Genomic DNA, 26613 nt, shown 5'->3' on the forward strand with positions numbered 1-26613 from the left:
AGCAGCTGTGAAAAATTCTCCCGCCTTTTCGGAATTTGAATCTGCCGCTTACGAACGAAGAACTCATAGATTATTTCACGTCTCAGAAGTCTGTCTAAAAACTTTGGAACTAAAATCTAACACAACGCCTGCAAGCTTGAGAATTAATGGAATTAGATAAGATGCTCTTCTATTTCAAAGAGCAGAGTGGTTTGCTGAATCTGGAAAGAATTGTGTTTAGTAGTTGTGTGTGGAGTAGTGAGTAAAGTTTGTGCGTTGCATTTTTACTTTCTTCTATATCTAATATATAGAAGAAAGTATTGGATTCGTGCAAATTTTCGAATTTCGAATTTTGACGGATTCGAACGTTTTGAGGTGTGCTGAGTCCATTTCGACTATTTTTGGAAAATGTCTGTCTGTCTGTGTGTATGTGTGTGTGTCACGTCTGTGTGTGACCAGTTTCTTGTGGCCGCTCTACAGCAAAAACTACCGCATGAAATCGGACGAAATTTGGTACAAATATGTGCCCCTATGTGAACTTGTGCCCATTGGTTTTTGGCGCGTATTCCTCCAAGGGAGTGTAGAGCAATGGGACGTTTTTTGAGTTACGCGTGATTGCTATTCCTCAGGAAGTAACTGGCGGAATCAAACAAAATTTAGTCCATATGTTGCCAGTAACAGGAAAAGGTGCTGATTCAATTTTGGTGTTAATAACTCAAACGGGGGTTGAGCTATAGAACGTTTTTTTGTCGTCAATTGTGACTGCTGTATCTCAAGAAATAATGAACGGAATGAAAGAAAAATTTATCGGCAAGTAGCCCTTAGTGGGTATAAAAGCTGATTTTATTTTGGTGTCAACAGCTAAAAAGGGGTAGCGCAATCGCCCGTTCTTTTTTTCCATTGTGAGTCCCCTATCTCAAGAAGTAATGCTACGTTCTGGTTGAAATTTGAAATATATGTGAATCCATATGTAAACAGGCTTTGGTTCAATTTTGACACCAATCGCTCCAAGGTGTTTTTTTTCTTTTTTTTTTTTTTTTTTTGCGAATAAAAATAGCTTTAATAATGCAACAATAAGAAAGATAAATCGTAATAGATTGTCGTCTGCGTATTTCTCGTGATTTTAATTGTATGGAAATGATCGGAAATATTATCTCAATGATTTAAAATTTTTAACTGTTGCCATCTTATGTTTGTTAACAAATAAAATATTTGTAATTAATTCAAGCAAGGCTTTTAAAATAACTTTCAATTTTCGCTCTTTGCTTTGCTTTTGCAATAATTCAGACATTGGGATGATCGCCAAGTTTTTGCATGTGTAATTTTGTTTTTGTTGGGAATATTGCTTCCTCGTCAAGCATGGGGAGGGATCAGAAAAAAAAAAAAAAGAAAAATATAGAAGAAAGTTTCGTGATGGTCACAACATACTAGTTTTTTGTGTGTAGTTTCATGCCTTGGGCCGTGGTAGCCCGATCGGTAGAGTGTCGGATTCGAGGCCGGAGGGTCCTGTTCGAACCTCGATGGTCGAAGACCCACCGTCGTCATTAAAGGGGACTGGGCGACGTTAAATATACTCGTGGTCTCAATGTCCTCCAAGTGAAACGATATTTCTGGGGGTGCTAGCACCAGGTAGCTATTAGCTCCTGAACTAGTTCTAAAATCTCATTAACTGTTCGATCCGGTGATGATGCTGCCATCTATCGGTATATAAAAATAATGGAGGCAAGGCACTTAGTTTGCAGTCCTCGACATAAATACAGTTGTAGTCAGTTGTGACTCTGAATAGGAACAGGAAAAGGTTTCATGCTTTCTACCTTTACAAATTAAATATATGCATTACCACCTTCACAGATTGCATATTCGCGATAGCAATAAATGCATGCTCTGGAACCTGGATAGGGACATGGACTCAGCCCGTCTGCTTGTCTGTCCTGCACTTGTCTCCTCGACTCTGCGCGGCACTTACTGGGAGACCAGCAGGGTCCTTATGGGCTAAACAAGTTACTTTGTGACCTTCTGTTTTTCGTTCTAATTTCTATTGTTTGTGTTCTTACTTTGTCTTAGTTGTAGCCTTCCATTGGAAAAAAAAATAGTTTCATTGCACATAAAATAGTTTCATTGCACTTTGAAATCGAGAATTATTTTACAACTCAAATTCAAAATAATTGAATATCAGAACTGTTTGAACAAAACTTGTCCCTGAGTCGGGAAAAATGAACGCATGCAAATTAAAAAGACTAAACCTCGTTATTCGTGAATGGGTAAATAAATTTAAATTATTTTTCAGATATTATTTCAACAAATCATTAACACATTGGAAAAATAGATTTTTTATATGGGTCAAAATATTAGAATAATCTAATCATTCAATGTGAATTTTAAACAGTAGCAAAAATATTTGCATACCTGTTACCATATAGTTTGTCACAAGTATGGAGCTTGGCACCCAGATAGTCTTGCGCTCTTTTAAAAGCCCTTTATTGCTCAAAACGGATAGTCAAGGTGATAAATAGAAAAAAAAATGAAGTTACATATTTTATCATTTCTTCATGTTAGAAAAAACAAACTATCCAACTCAATTCAAATGAACGTTTTATAATCAGTGGTATGTAAGATTTTAAAGGAATATAGAAGGACTGACCAATTAAAAAGTAACAGAAGTAAACGAGGTAGAAAAATTGTAACACCTGGCAGAGATGAACCCAAATTAAAGAAAAATGGTCCAAAATAATCGTTGGAAAATGCTCCTTATGTCCATAAATGATGGATAGAGTGCATAGTTATCTTATCCACACCAACTACACTATGACGGTTGCATAAACTGCAGTTTCAATATCGGATCTACGAAGTAAGACCAAAGATAAACATGAAGCAGAAACGTGCACGACTTTCCTGGAGCAAAGAGAAACTGAAACAGGGGCAACAAGGTTGGAAAAGTATTATATTCAGTGATGAATCTTTTTTTGAAATATCCATGAACAAAAAAATGTGTTCAGGTTTGGCGTTTAAAAAGTAAAGCGTATGAGAAATCTTGTGTAAGACGTTCTCTCCACTTTGACACTTCTTCTTGATTTGCGGGGGCATGAGGGCTGCTGGAATTGGGAAGTTATATATATCTTAAAATAAACAATGCGTGACTTCCGCTGTTTATCAATAACACAGTATGATACTTCATCTCAAGCACAGTAATTACACATTTAGTGACACATTTCATCTTTCAGCAAGATTCTACTCCGTGTCACATCTCTAAATCTGCTCATAAGTTCTAAACAGAAAAAGGAATTTCGGTATTAAACTGGTCAAGCAACTCTACAATACTAATCTCAATACGATCAAGAATTTGTGGTACCGTCAAATCTAAAGAAAGCAGTTCAAGACCTGGTGCCCGTCAACAAAATTGAGCTCGTTGCCGCATGGAAGAGGGTATGGAAACTGTCAAAAACGTTTAATGTAAACAGGAGGTAGGATCCGTGTGAAAAAGGATTAAAGCAGAGAAAAATTTACCATAAATTTTTTACTGAGTTTTTAACAGTGTGACTGCTTTAAAGCTTCTGCCACTAAAGCAATTGAACTCGTAAAAAAGTGTGTCAAAAAGTAGTACTATATGCATCAGAAAACAAGCTTTTGAGTACCCCCCGCCTCCCTATTCAAGAGATACGTACAAGCAAAAGAAATACTCAGACATAAGGCGAATATTTCTTCGACTATATGAATGATATTTTTTGTTAATTTCTACACAACTTCGTACTTTAATTTATCAGCTAAAACTGTGGTTAAACAATTGACAGTTGCGCAAAGTTCTCAATTACTGTTTTGATTAAAGTAGTTAAAGACATCTAAATACTTATTTTGTAAAGCTAGCAGAAAAGCAAAGAAAAGATGCATAACTAGTTAAATCATTAAGCAGTGAAAGCGCCGAAAAATACTTGATTATGTTTGAATATGTCTGCTTTTCTCTCTAAGAGGAAAATGTATTTCATTCCATTGTAACAATAAAATAGAAATTCAGTTTTTCCTGCAAACACAAGCTGCATCTTTGAATTAGTTCTCTTTGGTAACTTCTTTGAGATAAAAAAATGTTTAATTTTTTTAAGCCTAACGGCTTCCTCTTACTTAACATATTCTTTTCAGTCATTTGACGCAGTGGCTTTTATTTTTCGGTTTAAAAGTGAAGTAGTAAAATATTAGGTGGCTTCAAACAAAACCACTCTGTCTCAAAGAGTTCTAAAATTTTGCAATCATCATTAAATTTACGTTGTGAAAGATTGTTTTTTTAAACAAATAAAACAGATTGAACTATTTTGAAAAAGACTTTGTGTGAAAAAGTGAAGTAGTAAAATATTAGGTGGCTTCAAACAAAACCACTCTGTCTCAAAGAGTTCTAAAATTTTGCAATCATCATTAAATTTATGTTGTGAAAGATTGTTTTTTTAAACAAATAAAACAGATTGAACTATTTTGAAAAAGACTTTCTGACGAAATAATATCAAAGAGTACCACGAAAGAAAATGAGTGGCATTATTCAGTTGCATAAAATATAATTTGTAAAAGTTTCAGAACTTTAACTTCGAAAAAAATTAACTTGCATCGAACTGGAGAGAGACTGTTCTTCACAGAAGTAGGTATTTAATTACTGCTACTATGTTAGAATAATAATTGTGAGCGGTTGGAAAAAGTTTCGGCCCGCGAGTAAAGAAGCACTAATTGACCCTCATTATCTAATATCACTTTAGTCTTGGTTGTAATGTTAATTTGGCTGTTTATCTTAAATTAACTCTTCGTTTTCTCTCTCATTATAAGCCTACGGCTTCTGGAACAGCTTCAAGGAAAACAAAGCTGAAAACGTAATAACAAACTTTAACGATGATTAGTGCTGTTGATATAATTGTGGTAGGGATATTTATTTACGATTAAATATTGTGTGTGAAAGGGATATTTATCTACGACTAAATATTGTCTGTGAAAGGGATATTTATACAACTAAATAGTGTTTACTACGCCAATAGTTACCAATGAGGGAACAACTAACCACATTTTAAGGCATCATTTTACATAAAGTGAAAAGATCCTCCCCCCTTCTATTTGCATCATTTTCTCTAAAAATGATGTTTTTTTTAATGGTAATGATGTCTTTCTAGGTCGACAAAATCACTCTGGTAAAGAATTAGCCTTTGATATTTTAGATTAATATTATTAAAGTTAAATTGGTACTAGATGATAATTCTCAAGGTTACTTTTAAAAACTAGCAATAATTTTCAGCACTGATTCCACTTAAAACTGCATAACTTTTGTCTCACACTGTCTTCCAAGACAGATAAAAATCAATCAATAGAATGTCACTTCGAATTTTTTCTCCTTAGAGATATTCTTCTGCATTTCTTTGATTGTGCTTTTAAAAAATTAATTTTATCAGTGAAAGGTCAATTTTTAATCTCAACCTAATTTTAAAATATCTTCAGCATACATCAGTGACGAGCTATCTTTTCAATATAAATTAATACTTATTAGGAAATCCCTCTTATTTAACTGCTTTGAAGCTTGTCTTATTTATACGAACGTTTCCAAATCTTTGCGAAATAATTTATGGGGAAGTACAACGGGCATTTTAAAAGACTCAACGGGTATTCCGCTGCTAAAGTTAATCTATAAAATGTTGTTATGAGTTTTAGTATATTATACCACAGCTGTTTTGTTTTAATCAGCATTTAAAAAATATTATTAAGATTTGAATCTACCGAAACAAATGATCCCATTTGAAAAAAAAAAAAAAAAAACAGATAGTGATCACTTGTTTAAAAAAATATGATCGTTCAACTCGCAAATGGTGGCATTCAAGACCTTAGTAATGGTAAAAAAATTACTGTACTTCGCGAGTAATTTCCTTATTTGTCGCAAAATCATCTGCATTCATTTAGCTACATTTTTTCGCATGACAAAATCATAAATGCAGGAAGAAACCAAACATTCAGTGATTGCAGTTTAGCTAACGCTGTACAAGCTAAAAGCAAAACGTCTTATAAAAAGCTTGAAAATATCCTCACACTATAAATCAAAATATTTCAGATCATTAGAAGACATAGTACGGCTCCACATTAAACAGTGAAGATCAAAGCTAAGATTTTTAGCTACAATTTACAGCCCATAGCTAGAGCTAAGGCAGAACCTCAAGCTTAAAACGCAGCCGTGTCAAGTTTGCTGATGTCCTGATGATGTTTTGTAATATTTTTAGCTGACAGAGAACATATACTCTGGCAAAAGCTGCTGGCATCCACTATACCAGCAGCTTGGAAACGCCATCCAATTATGAACCGTCACCCACCGACGGTTTACTTCAATACCAGTGCGACTGGAGCAGCTCACCTGTCATATTGAAATCTTCCACAGATGAAGTCAGCTTGACGAAATGTCTGGATTTTCTTTTTCCTTTAGACCACGGCTAATAAGACTGGAAATGTTATTTCTTCATATTGACGCCGGTCGTGAAAGCCTTAAGAAGTTTTTAACATATGCTCAGTTTCTTTATGAGATAATTTGCTTTCAGCCCTGCTACGTTTTTTCCAGACCAACAAACCCGAAACAAGGGAGAACTTGGATGCTGTAACTAATTACTTGATATATATTTTTACTATTCTTTCATATAAAAATATTCAACTATGTAATGCAGAAAAATTTTCTACTAGATTATCATTAAGCAAAATGCATGATAAAATTCAACAATACATTCAAGAAGTTCCCCACTTACTCACACACATATGCGCACATGCATACATAATATCAATGTCCTTAAATGTGTCACATTTTTTAAACTAAGAATCTCTTACTCATGTCTTACAAGCTTTCAACTTGCTTTCTAAATTTATAATCGTAAAAAAATATTTTTTCCCCCATTCAATCGTAAAAGAATATGGTAATTAAATATGTCCATTAGTTATGCTAATTAAATATATCCATTAGTTGCTTTATTTAAGAGCAGCTAATTAGTGAAACGTATTAAATAAAAAAACATTAAAAACATAAATATACATAATGAAAACGCGTTACTCACAAAACCACTTAAGGGGAAAAAACTATTTACACCCTAGGCTCGCAATCATATATTAACTTAATATTAATTATATTATACATTTCAATGATGAAATGATTCCCATTAAAGTACTACATGCGGTAGAATGTAAATATTAAATACGAGATTAATTTCGCGAATGTATTTGTCGAAACATTAATTTGAGCGAGTTCGCTTGAGTTGTTTTGTGTCTGCTTCGTAATTTTGGGAATTAATTGCCTTTCATCCATTTATATGATAAATTATTTTAAATGTATATATCGAAATTAAACATAAATTTATCATGAATCTGGGACATATGAGTAATATGATTTAACGTAACATGACAGGAAGATTTTGCGAGGATTTTGAAATTATTTATTCATATGAGGAGTAAATATGCTGCCATTTATTTGGAAGACAGTAGAGTGAAGGACTTAAAAAAAAAGTGCTGTAATTTTTTATTAGTGAATTGAATTTTCATTGTATTTATTTTATTGTTTTGTTTGTATGTAATCTATCATGTCGTGCTTTTCATTTTTTTTCCTAATTATCCTTTAAAAACGGAAAAACGGAGAACTTTATGATCATACTTTAATGTACTGGTTTCATTAGTTGTGAAAAGGAAATAAATCAATAATTAAGGACGAATCAACACCTTTGTGCTTGAAAGTTAAATGAATCAATTAAACAACGTTTTGATGCGCAAACATTGTGTGGATCAAAACATTGGTTAATTGATTCATTTAATGGTTAATGGTTTACCTCGATTGAAAGGAGTTTCTATATCTAGGTTTGTAAAATTAAAAATTCTTGCTTTTAAAAAATTTCACAGAACAAACTGAAAATGACAGTACTTTTCGATAAAGTAAATTTTTAAGCATATTCAGCAGGAAAATATAAATTAAAAGTTATGAAGAAGTTACATAAATTCTGAAAATTTCATTAAGTCTTTGCTTAATGACATTTATGTGGTTTGGAGAAGAAGGTTAACCCCGCCAGAGACTTTAGTTTTAAGATCTTTCGCGTTAGGATTTTTGTGAATTACACTTTCCTTTAAAATACCTTATAGTTGTGTTAATGATTAAAATTATTTCGTCTTCAAAATTGGAGAAAATATTTCAAATATAAGATCTTAATAATATTTTGCCTCAGGAATAGGAAAGACATATGAACGGATTGAAATGATATTGATCAAAGAAAAACAAAGCACCATTTGGAAAGAGCAAGGATTTGGTTTTTCGTTAGTTCCTAATTAAGTGCGAAAAAAATAATAAAAAAGAAAAGAAAAGAAAAAAAAGAATAGTCCTTAGGAGAGCATAAAAACTGCACACTAACCGGAAATGCAGAACAGTGAATACATTAGTTTTTATGTCTTTGATGCTTATGTGTAAGCAAGCAAGCTTTTAGGCCAGTAAAAAAGTCCTTGCTTACACAAAGAAATAAACGTAAAGGGACTTACTGTAAAGTTTAAAATCAAGAGTTTTTGGCAAAAAAACTCCACATGTATAACAGCTGTTTTGGTCTGTCCATGACAATATTTATTATCACCATTGCTTTAAAGAGTTTTATTCTCTGAGAAGCAACGCAGTGTAGTTTCACTATTCCTTTTTTAAGGAAGAGAATACCTGTTGAACACATTTTAATTTCTTACTACATGTTTTTTCATTTCGCTTTTTTGCAGATGTCGTTCCGCTGAACTTTAAAAATAAAAACAGATGCAATAACAAATTTTCAATTTTTTTTCGAAATTATCTGCTTATAAATCTAAATTCTGTGAATCTCAGTTATATTAATGTAATCATATTTGTTTAAAATACAAACATAAACGAAAATTAAATAGGGTGAACCTGGCACTGTTGATACAGGATTAAGTTGAAAGGGCTTCATCTTTTGAGTTCGTATACGTCCAGAACTAAAAGTTTCATGAAGAAGCACAATACTTATGATAATTTGACCTACGTGCACGTGAAGTCTGCCTTTTTTCCCTTGAGGGTGAAATGTATAAGTTATTTATTTATTTATTTTTTTTGCACAAAAGAACATTTTTATGGTTTGCTTTCAACTGCCGTGGAGGGTGTTCAATAAATTGGATTAGATTAAGTTGGACACATCTTAAGTGTAATTAAGGCCAACAGAACCAGATGGCTGGGGCACGTATTTAGGCGTGCAGATCTGGACCCGGTAAAAAAGCTAACTTTTTCGAAGATTGAGGGTACAAGGAGAAGGGGAAGACCAGCAACAAAGTGACTGGATAGTGTTGCGAATGGCCTAGAAATTTTAGGAGTGAACAGGTAGAGAAACCTGGCAATGTGTCGTACGGCAAGGAGGAAGCAGACGAAAAAGCCTTGGCCTGCACAAGGCTGTTGTGCTGATGAAGAAGAAGAATTTGGGCACAACAGAATTTCTTGCATAGGCAGCATGATTTTACCTAATAGAAGTCGATGCTATTCGAAGCTGTTTCAGTTTTTTCTGCAAACGTAATGGCGTTGTTTGGGTCAAGTTGATACATCGCGCGAGGGGCAAGTTGATATCGTGTTAGTAACAAGTTTTAAATGTTTTAAAACGTGTATTTTGGAGAAGATAGCTCCCTTTTGTTGATATTGTCGTTAATCAGTTTTACTTTTCTCATCAAACTCGTAATGAAAACTTTTGCGAGAGTCTCCTTTAAAAAAAAACGCTTAAAAACTTCCCTTCGTCACTCACCACTTCCGCATAACAGTTTTTTCATTTGTGATCAACTTGAACCACGTTGAGTAAAGTTGATACATTTCGGAATTGTTATTAAAGACCTTTTTTACACGAATGAATTTTTTTTTTTTGATACAGGTGTTGAAATTATTATTTGGTTGGAAAATAGTAATACTTTTAGAGGAAATTATATTTTGTTACATAACATTACGTAACAAAAAGTATTAAAAAAAATATGAAATGTGTATCATCTCTACTTGGTCTTTCTTACACTGTTAAAACTGCTGGTCCCACGCAGTACCTTTTAGGGTGAAATGTTGTAGTGACACACCATAAGGGCACCAATTGACTCCTTATGGCACCCTATGTGACCCTTAAGGATACCTATTGGTTCCCTACGGCACCCTGTGGCACCTCTAATCAGGTGCTACAAAGTTAAGCGCCATATACAAGCCGACGTTTTAAGAGTGTTCCTTTAACAGTTTGAAGAAGGAGTTTGTTCTTTGCACCTTAAAAAAACATATCTCGAAAATATGCAAGAGTTGTTTATTTGTCCTTGTTTATCCATAGAGTTGTTCAACCCCTTGAGAAGCGTAAGTGATGAAGTAAAATATTGAGGTATGCAGTGGTTAAAAAAACTATTTCTAAAGCAATCAAATACTTTTTGATGATATTAAGTTTTTGATGTCTCGATTAAACGAAAAGTAATGTAATTTATAATTCTGCTTCTGCTCAGTTATTTATAACCTAAGTTTAAACGTAGGAGACATAAATATACCAAAGTTTCAATAATAAATTTTAAACAAAATGATCATTTAGATCTCTATTTGAATAAAGTTTGACATTGATTTCATGTTTCCAAAAGACAATACGTTGCATGTAAAGTATTTTAATGAAACTCAATTTGCACAAAACGTCTTAACGAGATCTCTGAATAAGTATTCTGCTTGCGAAGATACTTTGAGATTTCTTTAAATTATTGACAAAATGTTATAAAAGTAAATGCAGATGTAACTTTAATGAAGCATCGTTATCGTTAGTACATTGGAAATTTCGATAGAAAACCCTCATTAAACTATTATTCTGAATCTCCTAGTTTATTTAAAAGTTTAGAAGTTGAAGATTCTTTCGAAACTACGAGGTAAGTTTAGTACATAAATGTAGCTCATTTCATGAGCACTTTGAAAACTGCTTCCAGTAATTAAAATAAAAAGATTTAACACATTAAAATTAATTAAATTTTTATGCTGAATAAGAGTTTTGAAAAAAGAAAGGTAATAAAGCTTAGTAATATATCTTAAAGCAACTGTGCAATACATTGTGAAAAAAAAATAAGTAAATGATATATATATATATATATATATATATATATATATATATATATATATATATATATATATATATATATATATATATATATATTTATATATATATATATTTATATATATATATATATTTATATATATGTATATATATATATTTATATATATATATATTTATATATATGTATATATATATATATATATATATATATATATATATATATATATATATATATATATATATAGTAATATTTTTACAAAATATTAGACGTGTAACTGTGGCGAACTACTACATGAGAAAAGCTCAATTTTCTTTGTTTTTAAATTTATGTTTCTTATAAATAGCTAACAGCATTTCTTTAAAGGTATTACCATTTAACTACGTATGTACTAATAATGAATAAATAATTCCTGGGAGAAAATTCGAGGTTTTCAAAATGTTTAAAACTCTGAAATAAAATAAGAAGGAAGTGAAAGAGCATAATGATTAATGTAAACTGCAAATATATGTGGTATTTGAAATCGTTGTCCTTTTTTCACGATCTGGAAGGAATGATAAATGTCCTATTTATGAAAAATATTTTTTTAATTGGGCTAAAATTAGCTCAACAAGCATTTAATTTAAATGACGAATGATCAAATAAGCTTTATGCAACAGTATGATTTAAGTGAAAAACCAACGTAATTATATCAGTTCAATAAAAAATAGCAATTTCAAGGCTACAATGGAGCCGCTTCATCAATGCAAGGACTCACCACACAACCAGAAAGTCTTGTGCGCCTTAAAATAGCTACATGATGCATTTTCTTGAAAATTTGCTTTATTTACGTTGGTTTTTCCCTTTCATCAAACATTTAATTTCAGTCTCCAAATATAAAGCATAGTCCGACAGCGAACAAATGATCCTCGATCATTTGAGAATACTAGTCCATTACGTAAAATAAATAGAGAAGGAAGAAAGGACGCGTGCCATATTTTGGACTTTAGCGACATTTTGGAGACAAGAAAAAAAAAAAGCGCGAACAAACGATCCTTTTTACTCATTTCAGAAAACCAGTCTATCCCTTAAAATGAGTACAGAAGGAAGAAAGGACGCGTGCCATGTTTTGGACTTCAGCGACATTTTGGCAATATGGGGGAAAAATGTGCTCCTGGTATATTTTTATTATGGGATTATTTCGACCCGAAACATTTAATTTGCAATAATAGCTGCATTGAGTTGGTGAAAAAGTAAAAATGACAAGCTTTGCGTCATTTATTGTAACCCTCCTCTCGCCAATTTTCAATTGAAATTAGCTATAAGAAGTGATATTGCTCAAACTTTTATTGCAATTAAACTATAGATTTTCCAACTAAATTTTCAATACACCTTTCTCACTTTTTGGCAGTTAAACACTTAACCCTTTTATATTTCTGCCTAAGCAGTACATATATCAGTTGAGATCCTTTCTGCCCTGAGCAGGTTGAGAGGCAGTATTTGCAGGAATGACATTTCGATACATATTTGAAGAATACGTTTTGGATTCAATACTAATAATAGGAAAATAAGGGAGTTAGCCTTTTTTTTTCAGCTTAAACTAAGTAAGCTTGTACAACAAAGCTTTAACGTACAATAGATGACGGAAATACAAAACAAATGAATAATGGCAAACTTGCAGTCACAGAGCTTTACTTGCCCACGGCAGCATTGCACTGTTGGATGCTATGCATGGAGCAAATCAGTATTTTGCTTCTAGTTTGACCTTTTTATTTTTGCTTTAATTTGTTAATTGTACTTTGTCAAATACTTACTCTGTTTTATTAGCCAAAAAAAGGGGGGGGGGATTCAGAAAGTATGTTTTCCGAATTTGTTTACGATGTTGCTGCTAGATGAAATAGGTTTAAAATAACATCAAAGAAGGGTGATTACTTGATTTAGATTTTAAAAAATTATTACATTGCAATAACTACATACAATTAATGCAACGTATTTGTGTATGCTACAATAATTATATTGCGTTAAAAGATTTCAAAATTTTATTGATAAAAAGTTTTAGATAGTAACTAAACATCTTTTAGGATTTGTTTTAATGACTTTTTTGTATAACAATTTCTAACACACAACTTAAGTCAAATATACATGAATATATATTTAAAGTGACGACTAATGAAATGTATAAAGTCAATAATATTTTTTATGTTTCCTTTCAGTGTAAGGAAAAAGCAGCAATAATTGCTTTTTAAATATTCATTTAAACACGTGAAATCATTAATTTAATAAAACACAACATTATGTTTTCCCATAAGAAAATCATTTAGCGTTTCATTACCTATAGAATAACTCACTTCCCAAGTGTACATTAAAAGTAAAAATATTCTCTTGCAAAATACTTTGATGTAAAAGAACAAAACGGCTTCGTTAGAAAAATCGTAGCAGTGAAAAATAAACTAGAGGAACTTTTTTCTTGACTAAGAAACATTATACGTGTTGGCGGGAAATATAATTTCTTCTAGTAGCGTTTTCCGAAACAACAAAAATACTCTTCTTAAATTCTCTAGCGGCAGTTCATTTTTGTTTGATTCTTAGTGCAGAAAGCTTGTTTTGCACATTTTATAAGTACAAATTCTATATATATATAGAGAGAAATAGAAAAAAGATGTCGCTTTTGAGAAAACCTTTTAAAGCGTATTATTATTTGTTTTGTAATAATTAGTAATGTTTAACTTGTTGAGAAAAACTCAAAATATTTTTTATTTCTGGTTTTTGTTGTGTTTTTTAATGTTAAGGAAATCTCTGTTTGAGGCAATTTGCTTAAGATCATATTCCACTTATAATTCACTTGCGCACAACGTTTCCCGTAGTAAAAAAATTAAAAGATCATTTGGTTCGCCTGTATAATTACAAATAATGGATGATGAATTTATCGCCATTTTGCTATAGTAATTTGCTCGTCCATGTTATGGTAATTTGCTCGGTTAAATGTTCTTAAATTTGGAATAGAAAGAGAACAAAATCGAATTTTCGAAAAATCGCTTCAATGTGCACACCGCCATGCTACAAACTAGTTTTGTTCCAAATTTCATGAAAATCGGATGAACGGCCTAGGCGCTATGCGCGTCACAGATATCTGGACATATATCTAGACGTTCAACTTTATTATTAGTAAATATAATAATAAAAATACATCTGAGAAGCAAACAAACTAAATCACTAACAAATGTGTAGATGTGTGCCATGCGACTTATTATACTTGGAACTGTGATAATCCTAGATACAAAACCAAATGAATTTTTAAATTTATCTATTAGAGTCAATTGAAGATAAATTAATAGAGTACAAACATCGTAGAATAAATGAAACAAAATATCAAAATTACATTAAAATATGAGTTTGTCATTATAATGTCTGGCCTATTTTTGAATAAGTTTTTGAGGTAATTTCTTGAAAATTGTACGTTTTGATGTATTTACAGTCTGCTGGCTTATTTTTGATGCTGCTTTGAAAGTAAGTCTCTGTTAAAGTTTTGCAAGGAGCCAAAAACAAAGTATTTACTTGATAACTGTTGGGGAAATGCTAAAAATGAGTAGAGATTGCAACGAATGTAGCTTCAAGTTTTCATTATCTAACTACCAAACGGCACGAACTTGAGGGTCACGGATTCGGACAAAATTAAAGATAGATATCCATTCCCACTAGGTATGAGCCCAGGAAAAGGGGTTTGACTGCATAGGCCCTAGTTCGGCTACAACGGGGGTCCGAAGATGGTAATTTGGGCCCAGAAATGCAATGGAGTTTCCTTCAGAATTACAATCTTTACAACTTTTTTTCGCTATTGTGCTGCAGTATGAGCCATTTGTATGCACTTACCTTTGAATTAATAACTTTGAATACTAGATTTTAAAAAGTGTTTCTCAAATTTAAATTGGATACTACTTTTAATTCAATATTTTGAATGCCGAAATAACGTAGTTTCAGGATATTTATCGTTTGCAAAGAAAACTAAGTATTTCGTTTTATATTAATCGTCTGCTAGTAAAAAGTATTTATCGTTTGCTAATTGAAACATTTACTGGATATTTATCGTCGGCTATCATACATGTTCCACAACGATAAGCAAAAAATAGCAGAGGGGGGAAAAGCTCTAATTTATTGCACATGACACAATATAAAAAACAAAAATAATAGGTCATTTCGACTTTTCAAGATACTTAAATAATGCACATAAATAGCTAGGTGTTTCCCCTTCCACTCATTTTACTGAAGAAAGATGCCAAACATGTTGGAAGATCGAAAATAGCGTTGAAGTAAAATTCCAATGGAAACACCATTGCATTTTTATGGCCAAACTAGCAACTTTGGACACTTATTGCAGCCAAACTAGGACCTATTCAGTCAAACCGCTTTACCTTGGCTCATATCTAGTGGGAATGGACCTATATCTAGAATTTTGTCCTAATCCGTGACCTTCAAGGTCGTGCCGTTTGGTCGTAAGAATTAATCATTTAAAAAACTTTCATTTTTTGAATTTGTTTTTCAATAATTTTTCAAAAAAAAAAAAAAAAGGATAATTTCTTTTCTCTCTTTTTACGTTTTTTTATAATAACTATCAAAATTAATTATTTCATTCAAATAAATTATCGAAAAATGTTTGCAGAATATGTGAGTTTATAACTCAGATGTACTGAATAAATTACAGTTAATTGACAACTTCGAACTTTGATTTCAAGTTTTTGCCAAAACTCTCTGAATTATTGTTATAGTATGGAGGTTAATGTGCGCTAATGATGCAAATACACATGTTTACGGTTTATTAGCTCTGATATTTTTTAATTCGATAAAATTTCGCACATTTATTCAGGTATAAATCATTTAAATTTTCTTGTTCTTTCAGGTCATCAAAATGCTGTCTATCGTAGTTGCACTCTTTGGAATATGCTGGTTGCCATTTCAGACGTATAATGTTTTGCAAGAAATGATGCCGCAGATAAATGAGTAAGTTTCAAAACTTAATACATTTCAATTTTAAACAGTTCAAAAAGCTTATCAAAAGCGCCTACGGGGAAATTCAAGGCAAATATAAATCCCGAACTTCAAAAGCGAATTTGCTTTAAACAAACTTTGTAGGTAAAAGTTTTCTTTTTGATTTGAACAATTTTGCGTTCAATTTGAACAGTTCAAATCCCTTAACATCAGTTTCTATGTCGAATCTAAGAATCAATACAAATCCCGAACTTAATGGCGGATTTGCTTCAAACAAACTTTGTTGGAAATTGCTCTTGATGACCAATTCCCAACTTTAACTCCTGTAATTTCAGGGCAATCTACTCCGAATCCGACACCTGTACCCAAAAATTAGTTGGACTCCGACCCCTCGGCTCTGACTAGCATTGGCAAAAATGTAGACATGGAGGGGAATTGACTGAATCCGATTCTTGTAAATTTAAAGTCTTTGACTCCAACTCCGACTCTTTTATCTCAAAATAAGTCCGACTCCATCAACATTGAGAGAGTTGCGGACTTTGAGGAAAAAATGACCGATTCTTAAATTTGACATTTTGTTGTTTCTTATTTATTTTGAAAGTATATTTATTCAGTTTTTAAATTTTTGTTTTGGCAACAGGGGATAAATAAAGTTTTTTTTTTTGACATAATGTATTTGTTGTAATGAGCTTATTATTTTTCATTCTTTTTTTTTTTCCTTTTTGAAAGTGATTAAAGATTTTTTTTTTTTTTTTTTGAATGGAAAAAAAAGTTATTAGCTTATTTGTTTAAAAGGTGCTACTACTTTATTTGTTCGTTAATTTTTTTATGCATCAATTTCTCAGATGAGTGAGTCATATTTTATTTTTAAAGATCAGGTTAAAATGTTAAAAAGTTACGTGTGAAAAAATTCTGAGAAAGAGATTTTAGTTAATTTTGAGAATATCAATCAGATACTAGAAAGTCGATATTGTTACACAGGGGTAAGTAGTTTTGTTTAGTTCTGGACAGAACTTCCCGTTTAATTTCCAGAATAAAGGAGGAAAAATGTCCTACTATGAAATGCACTTTAAAGATTTTGAGACAAAAAAGTTCACTGAAGATTGAGAAGACAAAAAAAAAAAGTTCACTGGTTGCGAAATGTATAAAATTAAGACTTTATCTGGTCATTTAAACTTATCCTGGCGTTTAAAAATAACTGTTAACATAATTTCTGATTATGAATATGTCGGAAAAAAGCTATATTTGTATTTACAAAATAAATTTTCTTATCAAGCTAAACAAAACTTTGTGAATTTTTTTCAGGATATATAATTCGAATATTGCTTATTCACTCTTTATGTCAAAAACATAAAAAGAAGGAATTATTCTTTGTTTTTTTTTTAATTATTTCTTGGATTCAAACTATTGATTTTCTGTGTATTGGATATTCAGTGTTCACTCTAGAAAATGGGTCTAAATGAATATCATTTCTTCTTCTTCCGCCTGACAAAATTGAATTTTTTTTAAATTTACATATTTGTGATTACGTCCGCGAAAAAATAATTTCTCCTATGTTAATCGTTATAGTTTTCCTACCAAAACATTTTAGGCTACAAGAATAATCTTTGCAATACTGGAATAGTACTTTATCTTTAACAAATCGTATGTTTTTAAAAGAAAAAGTGTTATTTCAGCAGCATATCATTAGAAACGAACTTTTTTTGCGAAGATAAATCCCTATAGCAACGGAGAAAATGTTACCTTTTATGGCGTCATGAAATTTCAAGAATATCTGATTTTTCTCTAAATGTTGCCCAAATTTGAAAGGCTTCCCTGCATTACATTTTATTCGTAATTCCTGGAATCAAGTGTAATTGTACATTTCAACGTCGTAAAACTCATTTATTTTTCATCTCCTTATATTTAAACACACTTCCTAATTTATTTTTCAGCTGTTTACTTGCAAACTTACTTATTCGCTTTGAGTGCGAGAATTTTATTTACATTCGCTAACAATTACAACATCTATATACATAGCGATAATGTGGGCGAGATGTCGAACAAATGCATAAAATCCTGGTTGGAAAAAATACTTAAACTCTCGAAAATGTATAAAAAGCATATTTGAACTCAGTATATCAAAGGAAATACGAGAATTTAAATAAATAATATAGATTTTGCAGAAACCTTAGGAGTTAATGTAAACAACGATTCTTTCAGAGGAAATAAGATGGCATAAAATTTAGTTGATTCTGATTTTTCGTGTTTCCACGTGAAATTTGTCATTTGACATTTTGAAGGTGGGGGAACGTAAGTTAATTTGAAATAGTTAGACAATTCACGTTATCTAAATTTAGCAGATTGGAAATTTATTTACCAAGTACATAAAGATATAACAATGTATTTAAAAAAAACTTTTGAAACGTGATTTTTTAATTTTTTTGAGAACGAATTTTCACCTTGAAAAAATAAAAAAAGGGAAATTATCACTTTTTGCCTTTACACACTTTGGGGACATACATTATTTGTGCACATTTTCATTTTGAAAATGAAGGGTTTTACTTAGTTCCTCGTTATTATTTATATTTTTTTTGCTGAGTTTTATGCTGCTCGAAAGTCTCACACGTGACTTGGCTGTTCAGGCTTTCATTCTAATGTGTTCAGAAACGCGTGAATAGATGTAGGGGAATGTGGGGCAAAGTGAAATAGTTAATATGACATAACTTTTTCAAAATGAGTAAATTGGAAATTTGTTTTGAAAATTACAGTGCTTAAAGAAAGAACGTTGCATTTTATGGTAAAATTTGCATTGAAACAGTATTTTTAATTTTTTGCAGTAAATCAGTGCCCTAAAAAATGGAAAAAAATATTTTTTTTTTTCATGGAGCAGTAGGAATTTTCTACTGAAATATTTTCTATTCAATTATAAAAATATTTTTGATCAAATAAATCAGTAAAGTAACTAATAATTCAGACTGAATGAATGAATGAAAAGATAATGAAACTGCATATGAATAATAATTAAAAAAAATAATTAACTAAAAAAATTAACTAAATTTAAATAAGCTTAATATTAACTAACCAAGTACTGCACCGAATATTAAAATTTCTCAATTAATACTTAAAATGTTAATAACAATAACATCATTTTATAATAGCAAAAATAATGCTTTACTTACAACAAAATATTACACTAGCATCATTTTTTGAAAACTGTTTGTATCATCATATTCTTTGATTTTCAGGTGTAACTTTTCCCTGTCTGGAATACACTACATTTGTCCCTACATAGTTAAAATATTGCTAAATTGGTGGCGCTAAAAGCAAAGTAAAGTTGTGTTTAAATTGGTACGTTGGAATAAATTGTTAATAGGACAAATGCATTTAAAATTACACTCGAAATTAACTTTCGTAAAAGGAAAAATGAGTGATCAGGGAAATGGAAAAAATAAAAACATGGTGCACAAAAGCACACGAAAACGTAATTCATCTCACCATGTAGTAATGACAATATCATTTTGCAATCTTCCTGCTGCTTTTCTTTAATGATATTTTATTAGTTCGTGTTTTTGAAGCCCAATTTTTACATCACTAGATTGATTGACTTGGGTTCTGTATAATGGTAAAAGAAATGCCCATTAAAAATATTAGTAGATTTTTGATAAGTTAAATTGAAAATTCTTTAATTAAAACTATTCATTATTTTCAGCTAATACCGAAAATACCGGTATTTTGCTTGAGCAAATACCGGTATTGCAAAATTACAAATTTGCTTGAAATACCGGTATTTGGTATACCGGTATTGCAATCACTATATCTAGGCAGATAATTTGCGTATATGTATAGATGCTTTTAAACACATTGCTTTTCGACTTATGCGTCATTTCATTATCTTAATGCTAATAAAAATTATCTTTCACAGGTACAAGTATATAAACGTCATTTGGTTTTTTGCACATTGGCTAGCCATGAGCAATTCCTGCTACAACCCTTTCATCTATGCTATCTACAATGTAAGTATGAATACTTTTTGATACAGGGGTTGAAAAAATAAATGTTTGATTAAGTTCTCTACAGGATATATGGTTATTTTACGACTATAGCATTTCAGGAGTCAGGGATAATATCCTCAGCTCTTACAAAGGCTAAATAATTTTCAGAATGCTGTTAAAACTATCGAAACTTACTTATTTTTTTATTTTTAAACAAATACACTGTGGAGTTGAAATCAAATGCTACATATACTGTGATACGTCTACTGGTTGAGCACTTTGGGTTTACGTTCTCCCTCGTTGTTCTGGCAAGGGGTCTCAGATTAAATAATAGGGAAAAGAAATTCTTGTCAATTCGATACTATCAATCCACCTCTTCGTAGAAATTTTTCAAAGATTTGCTAGAAATGTCATAACTTCAATGTGGTTTGGCATGAAAAGTTCTATAATAAGATTATGCATGGTATGATTTTTATACATGAAATACACCGCCAGCTCAGTCATTTCCAGCCGAGGACTGCAGTTTCGTGCTTATTAGCACTCATCAGCCCGGCATAGGAAAGTGACTAAGCCGAAGATGGAAAACCTCTTAAGGAAGCCAAGCGTGCCAAACAAACTGGTAGCTAATATAGAATTAGCACATACCAGACGAGTGACCGAAGCAATGGTTCGGTTCAACTCGAAGATTGAAGGCAAGGCATGGTATATTCTTGATATGAATAGGGCTGATGAGTGCTAATAAGCACGAAACTGCAGTCTTCGGCTGGAAATGATTGAACTGGTGGTGTCTTTCATGTATTTCTGCTTTAGCCCTGGCTGATGGGTGGTAATTTAATGAATATGGTTTTTATATTTGAGCAAATTTTAAGAACTAGTATGTATACATCGTAATCGCGCTACATACTTCTCAATGGATCCTGGGTGCCCTAGGTTTTCCCACGGTAAATAACAGCAAGCAGGGGCTTGCTGTCATTTTCGGAGCACATTTTTATTGCATAACCATTTTCTCCCACAGCGAAAGCCTAGCGTGATTTGAGACGCATATAGTGAAGTTCAATATAAGCATGCACGAGCCCTCCAGGAACAAAATGCAGGATCAGATGGAATTGCTGTTTCAAAATGCATGATTTGAATAAATATAACTAGCTAAGATTTTGCTATCGCTTTTATTCTGTGATTTAATATTTGGCTACAAGGATCAAGTTTCTAATATGATAATACTATTTGATGGAACACATTTGAAAAGCAAATATCTTCTCCGTAAGCTTGCAATCTGAGGAGTCGGGGGAGAATAATCTTGCTTTTTCAAAGCAGGATCTGTTTTGCATATTGTCATCATTTGAAGATATATTTGTATGATCAAACAATTTAACGATAAGAAATAAGAGTTTTTTTAAGTCTCCAGACATTTTTTTTTTCAAATCGAATGCATAATGGATATCCTGATGAATATGCAAAAGTCTCGAAATCATTTATCCGCATATAATTGCAAAAGCGAAATGTTTTAATTACTTTCTTAAATAATGGATGGGATACGTAATAAAGCGATATATCAACTGCATTTCAGGTGCTTCGATAAAAACATTTTAAAACGTAGGCAGTGAAAATCGCGTTAGTGTTTAATTGATTTCGCAGCTGGCAACATTTTCCTTTTGATTATTCTCTAGAGAAAAACATTTTAGTCATTAACTTTATCAGATGAATATCTCCCATGCGTCTTTATTTTACTTGATGATTAAAATATATTGAGATGAATTGTTGCTCTCAGTCGAAATTGAAAATTCATTGGAATGGAAAAATTGGATTCCATTATTTATTTTAAAGTTTTAAAGTTGAATGAGGAGTAATTAAAATGGATTCGTTTTGTGTAAAAGTTATCTTTACTGTCAAAAAATTACAATTTACGGAAGACGGTCTCAATGTCTAAATTTTCGTATTATTTCAATGCGACTTCAGAGTAGTTTTCCATATTTTTGAAAATATTGTTCGCCTTTTTCTTTTTACAGAGATTTTAAATCAGTTTTTTCTACAGTCGTCTGAAATGTGCAACACAATTGTGCAAATAATTTGTGCAATATAACAACAAAATGAAAAACTGCCCTTTGCCTTTCCTAAAGCAAATCCTGAACTTCTATTTAATGCGGTTTCCAGAAAAAGTTTTATTTAAGTAGAAACTGTCAGCTAAAATTACGGTCTCAATAGTTTTATTAAATCTTTATTCATAAATTAACTTCTAATTAAAAGCAAACAGAGAAACAAATATTTCATTCGTGCAATTACTGTTGTTAATTTTTTTCTAAAACTGAACTTTAGGTGCTGTACGGTAATTTTCTCTGGCAAAAGATTCATGAAGTAAAGGTTCATTAGTTAAAACTATTCTGAAAATATGTCTTTATTCACGAACTTTAATCAAAACGTATAATATAATCTATACAAAAGCACACAAAATTTGTTCGATTGTGTGCAATTACTAAATGAATAATTAATTTGATACGTCTTTTATTTTATTTTGGTTAATTATATTTATAGCTAGTTGCTTTCAGCGAATAATTTATTTTACTCTTTCGTTTCTTGAGTTACATTTTGTTATTTTGAATCAAAGCATAAAACTGCGATGAAAATGCGCCAAAAAAGGCCAACCAAAAGTTCGGCGCCAAATTTCCTCGTTAATTTATAATTAAAATTGGCTAGCATTGTTGTACATTCATCAAATGACCCGTAAAAAATAAGGACACAAGCATTCCATGAAAACTTTAAGCTTAAGTTACGTTTGTCAGCAGTTCAACAAAAAATAGCAAGTTGACTTTATCACAAGTTGACACTGTTTAAACGATTTCAGAAACGTTCTGGAAAATGATGGATAGCTAACATGCCCAATTTATGCCAGTAACATATCTTACTAAAACCAGGATCGTTTTCCGTAAAAAGTCAGTAATCTTCCTGAAATTGTCCTTGAATCTTTTTGAAAAACTTGGAAATATCCTCTGTCATGCAAGTCATGACTCTGAATTCTTCAAGGGAAATCAAGTATATTTAATGTAACTTATAAGAACCTTTCTGAATTACTAAGAAAGCTGCAGAAGCATCGATGCAACCATGGCCATCGATCCTGTATGAGACAGATTTGCAGATAAGAGTCGAGCATCCTTGAATGCAATTCTTACCTTGCAAAGCTGCAGCAGTCCAGAGACTTATTCGCTTCTCTTGGGAGCTTTGTCAATCTGGACGGGCCGTACTTGAACCAAAGCCGATATCACCATAACACGATTTCTTGCTATAAGCTTGTTTTAACTTTAATCCACTTCTCTCGTTGCCTTCCACCTTTTCCCTTTTGGCTCGCACTCAAAGGCTTTCTACTTGTGTTTTGGCTGACCCTCCACAAAACTTCTTGAAAGATATGCAGTACGAAACCCCCTTCAAGTTCAAAGTGGCAACTTCATTCTCCTCATCATCAGCACCATAACACGGTTACTTGCTTTAACCTTAATCCACTTCCCTCGCTTCCTTCTACATTTTACATGCGTGTAAAATGTAGAACGCAGTGAGAGAATGCTAAGTGGTTATAAGCCTGTATCGGTCTTAATTCACTTCTCTGCTCCCCTCCACCTTCTCTCATCTGATTTGTACTCTAGGGCGTGCGTTCTACATGTGTGTTGGATTAACTTCCACTAAGCTTCTTGAAAGATATCCAATACGAAACCTTACATTAAGTTCAAAGTGTATATTTCATAATCATCATAACCCCTTTTTGGCTTGTAATCGAGGGCTATCTTTAGTATCATCTATATCAGGGCTGTCCAACAGGCAGCCCGCGGGCCGCATGTGGCCCGGCAACACATATTGTGCGGCCCGCCAACTTCTTATTCATCAATGTTGACATTCCTGCCCTTGTAAAGAAGGCGGATGGGCCTCAGTTTTCCCATTAAAATGTAAGCAAATTGCTTTATAATCCTTCTGTTTCAATGTTTTATTATTAATAATTCAACTATTAATTGTTATTGTATAAGAGGAAAGAGGTTATTGTTAAACATTTTCAAACTGCGGCCCGACAGGTGATTAGTGACCGGAATTCTGTCCCGTGGGCTCTTGGCAGTTGGACAGCCCTGATCTATATATATCCGTATTAAGATGCGTTTCTCCTTATCTCGGTAGTTCTTTACCTTATATATTATATTGTCATCACTTTCATTTCTCTCCTTATATCAACATTTCGTACGTTGTTCATTATTCAGCATCCTTTCATACTCCTTAAAATTTCATGTCCGGAAAATGGGTTTCTCTTTCATCACTCTTTATGAGTGCCGCAGCTCCACTTTGATGCAGTAGCGCTGCAGCTGTTACAACTATTTCGACGAACTTTATTGTGTCTTTTCTTTGGTATTTCCTAATGCTGTTTTTATATTCCCACAGATCTAAAAGGACTTGAGGAAATCAAATTACCATTGCCTCGTCTCAGTTCCCTTGGTTATTTCACTTGTTACATAATGTTTCTAAAAATGATCTTTATTCTATTTATTATTTCAGTAATGAAAATAAATACAATTCTGATAACTGCTAAGTTTTTTTTTTAAATTTGAACTCGAAAATGAATATGAAGCGTTTAAAGGTATGACATAAAAGAAAGCATACAGCAGTTTTGTCCGATACGTGGACAAAATTATCAAAATATTAATGGTACAGATTTTGTATTAACACTGCTTATATTTGTCTTTTTTTCTTTTTTTTGCATTTAATAGCAAGAAGGCGGTGAGACTAAGATAAGATACTTTTGTCGCTGCTGTTTCCGAACTGAGGTGTTAAGGTTGAGTTTTGATGGTTTGGAGCGGCGATCGGGAATTATTGGCTGATTGTGATCGATTAAAAATTGATGTACCAAAACTTTTTTGAAAGCATAATTTACACAAACAAATTACTTTAGAATATTCTTCTGTAAATAACATTACCTTTGGGTGGTTAAATTACTTTAAAATGTTCTTTTGTGGTAGCAATACCTTCTGTTATCATCCTTATCATTATTTTTAATGCACCATAGTTCGGACAACCTAACCTGGCAGTATCGTGAAGGCAACGAAGATCTTAATCTTAATATTGCTACGCTGCCAGGTTATGTTTGTCTCAATTAGTTTTCTAGTTCATCATGTTTTTTACATTGATTGTCTGATTTGAGCCCTTTACTTAGTTATCATGTAAAGCTCACATGATACTTTTGAGAAACTTTTAAGGAAAAAATATAGCTCAGAACTTACGGCGCCTACCTGAAACACACAGTCTTTAAATAAGCAAACTGCTCCTTGTGTGAACCTCACTTGCAAAATCTCAAACCGTTAAAGTATTTTTTTCCGTTGATTTTTAAATACAAAGATGGTAACGGCACCAGTAACAGACAGTCATAAATTTGGATTTAAACAATAAGAACTTTAGGTTGGTTAAAATGAGGTTACTGTGGCCCATAAATACGTCGCAATCATCTAGTATTATCAAAGTGAATTTTAAGAGCCAGTTGGTATTTACAAAGCTGTGGTGGAAGGTTATGTACAGCTAACATGAGGTCTGCTGGTGTTTGAAAGTGCATTTGAAGTTCATTTGAATTCAACATGGCTTTAGTTCAAAAATACTGAACGTTTGCAAATTTTGAAGAGAAAAAAGGATTTTTGTTCATTACTCATCCTTTACTCATCCTGTCTTTTACTAAGTATCATTAGCTTTTTTGGTGTCTGTTACCCGGGGGGGTCGGACCTTTTTTCGAAACTGAGAAAATACAAAATAGAATTATCTAACTCGGAGGATTCAGAAAGAGTCAAACGTTGGATTAGGTGTAGTTGCATGAGAGAAGAATAATTTAAAAAGTCAAAATACATTGAAAGACTCAGAAAATTTAGTTAACCTGAGAGTGATAATAATTTTGGAGTCCAAACTGAAGGTAAAGAATTGCAAGGCATTTTTTTCGCCTGGACCTTTTTGAAAAGTTTTCGAAAGCATTGGGATCCTACTTAAAATGACCTCCGACCCCTGGTTTGGAGGGTACAGTTTTCGACTGCCAGAACTAGAGCCGCTATATAGATAGGCTGACGCATCAGCTTAAGTTTAGCCATTTTGGATCGGATTTTTCAATGTTGCTGAGCTAGGGTTACCACACCAATGTCTCGGGTTTCGCTAAATTTGACCAAAAATAATATTTTATTTAATAAACAATTCACGTGTCGCTAATTCGCAACTCCAGAGCTTGAATACGCTACCTTGCGGTGATTAATAATACTAAAGAAAAAGGCAAAGCATTCCATTCCACGTGTTTTCTTTGGGGTAAATTACAGGCTTCAGAGAGTTTGTGGTATAATGTAATTTCAGAAGAATAGAAAAGAAAATTTCCCACAAACACGATGAAAAAATACTGTCATTCACTAAGTGTCAAAGCAAGTTATAAGTTACGACATGAGTTTGTTTAACCTTTTTCATCCGCCATTAGACTGTGGCTATAGCGCCCCCTATAGTTTATTGGAGTTGGGAATAATTGATCGCAGTGAAAAATCACCAAACGCGATAACTTGCGAGAAAAGACAACCACGCAAACACGCGCTCCGATCCAAAATGGCTGACCTAAAGCTGATGCGTCGACTCATATATATATTGGCCTTAGCCAGAACAA

At 32.3% G+C, this 26613-nt stretch overlaps 1 protein-coding gene across 1 annotated transcript in view; it reads left to right on the plus strand.

The window, feature by feature from the left end:
* The window catches only part of LOC129216297 (tachykinin-like peptides receptor 99D), a 48072-nt gene extending 23686 nt beyond the window's left edge, over positions 1-24386 (plus strand). The window contains exons 2-4 of the mRNA XM_054850507.1: positions 15908-16008; positions 19901-19991; positions 24381-24386. Of these exons, the coding sequence (XP_054706482.1) occupies positions 15908-16008; positions 19901-19991; positions 24381-24386 (198 nt within the window). The remainder of the gene's footprint in view (positions 1-15907; positions 16009-19900; positions 19992-24380) is intronic.
* The last annotated feature ends 2227 nt before the right edge of the window (positions 24387-26613 follow it).

This window comes from Uloborus diversus, chromosome 2 (genome assembly GCF_026930045.1).
Source record: "Uloborus diversus isolate 005 chromosome 2, Udiv.v.3.1, whole genome shotgun sequence".
NCBI classification, from domain to species: domain Eukaryota; kingdom Metazoa; phylum Arthropoda; class Arachnida; order Araneae; family Uloboridae; genus Uloborus; species Uloborus diversus.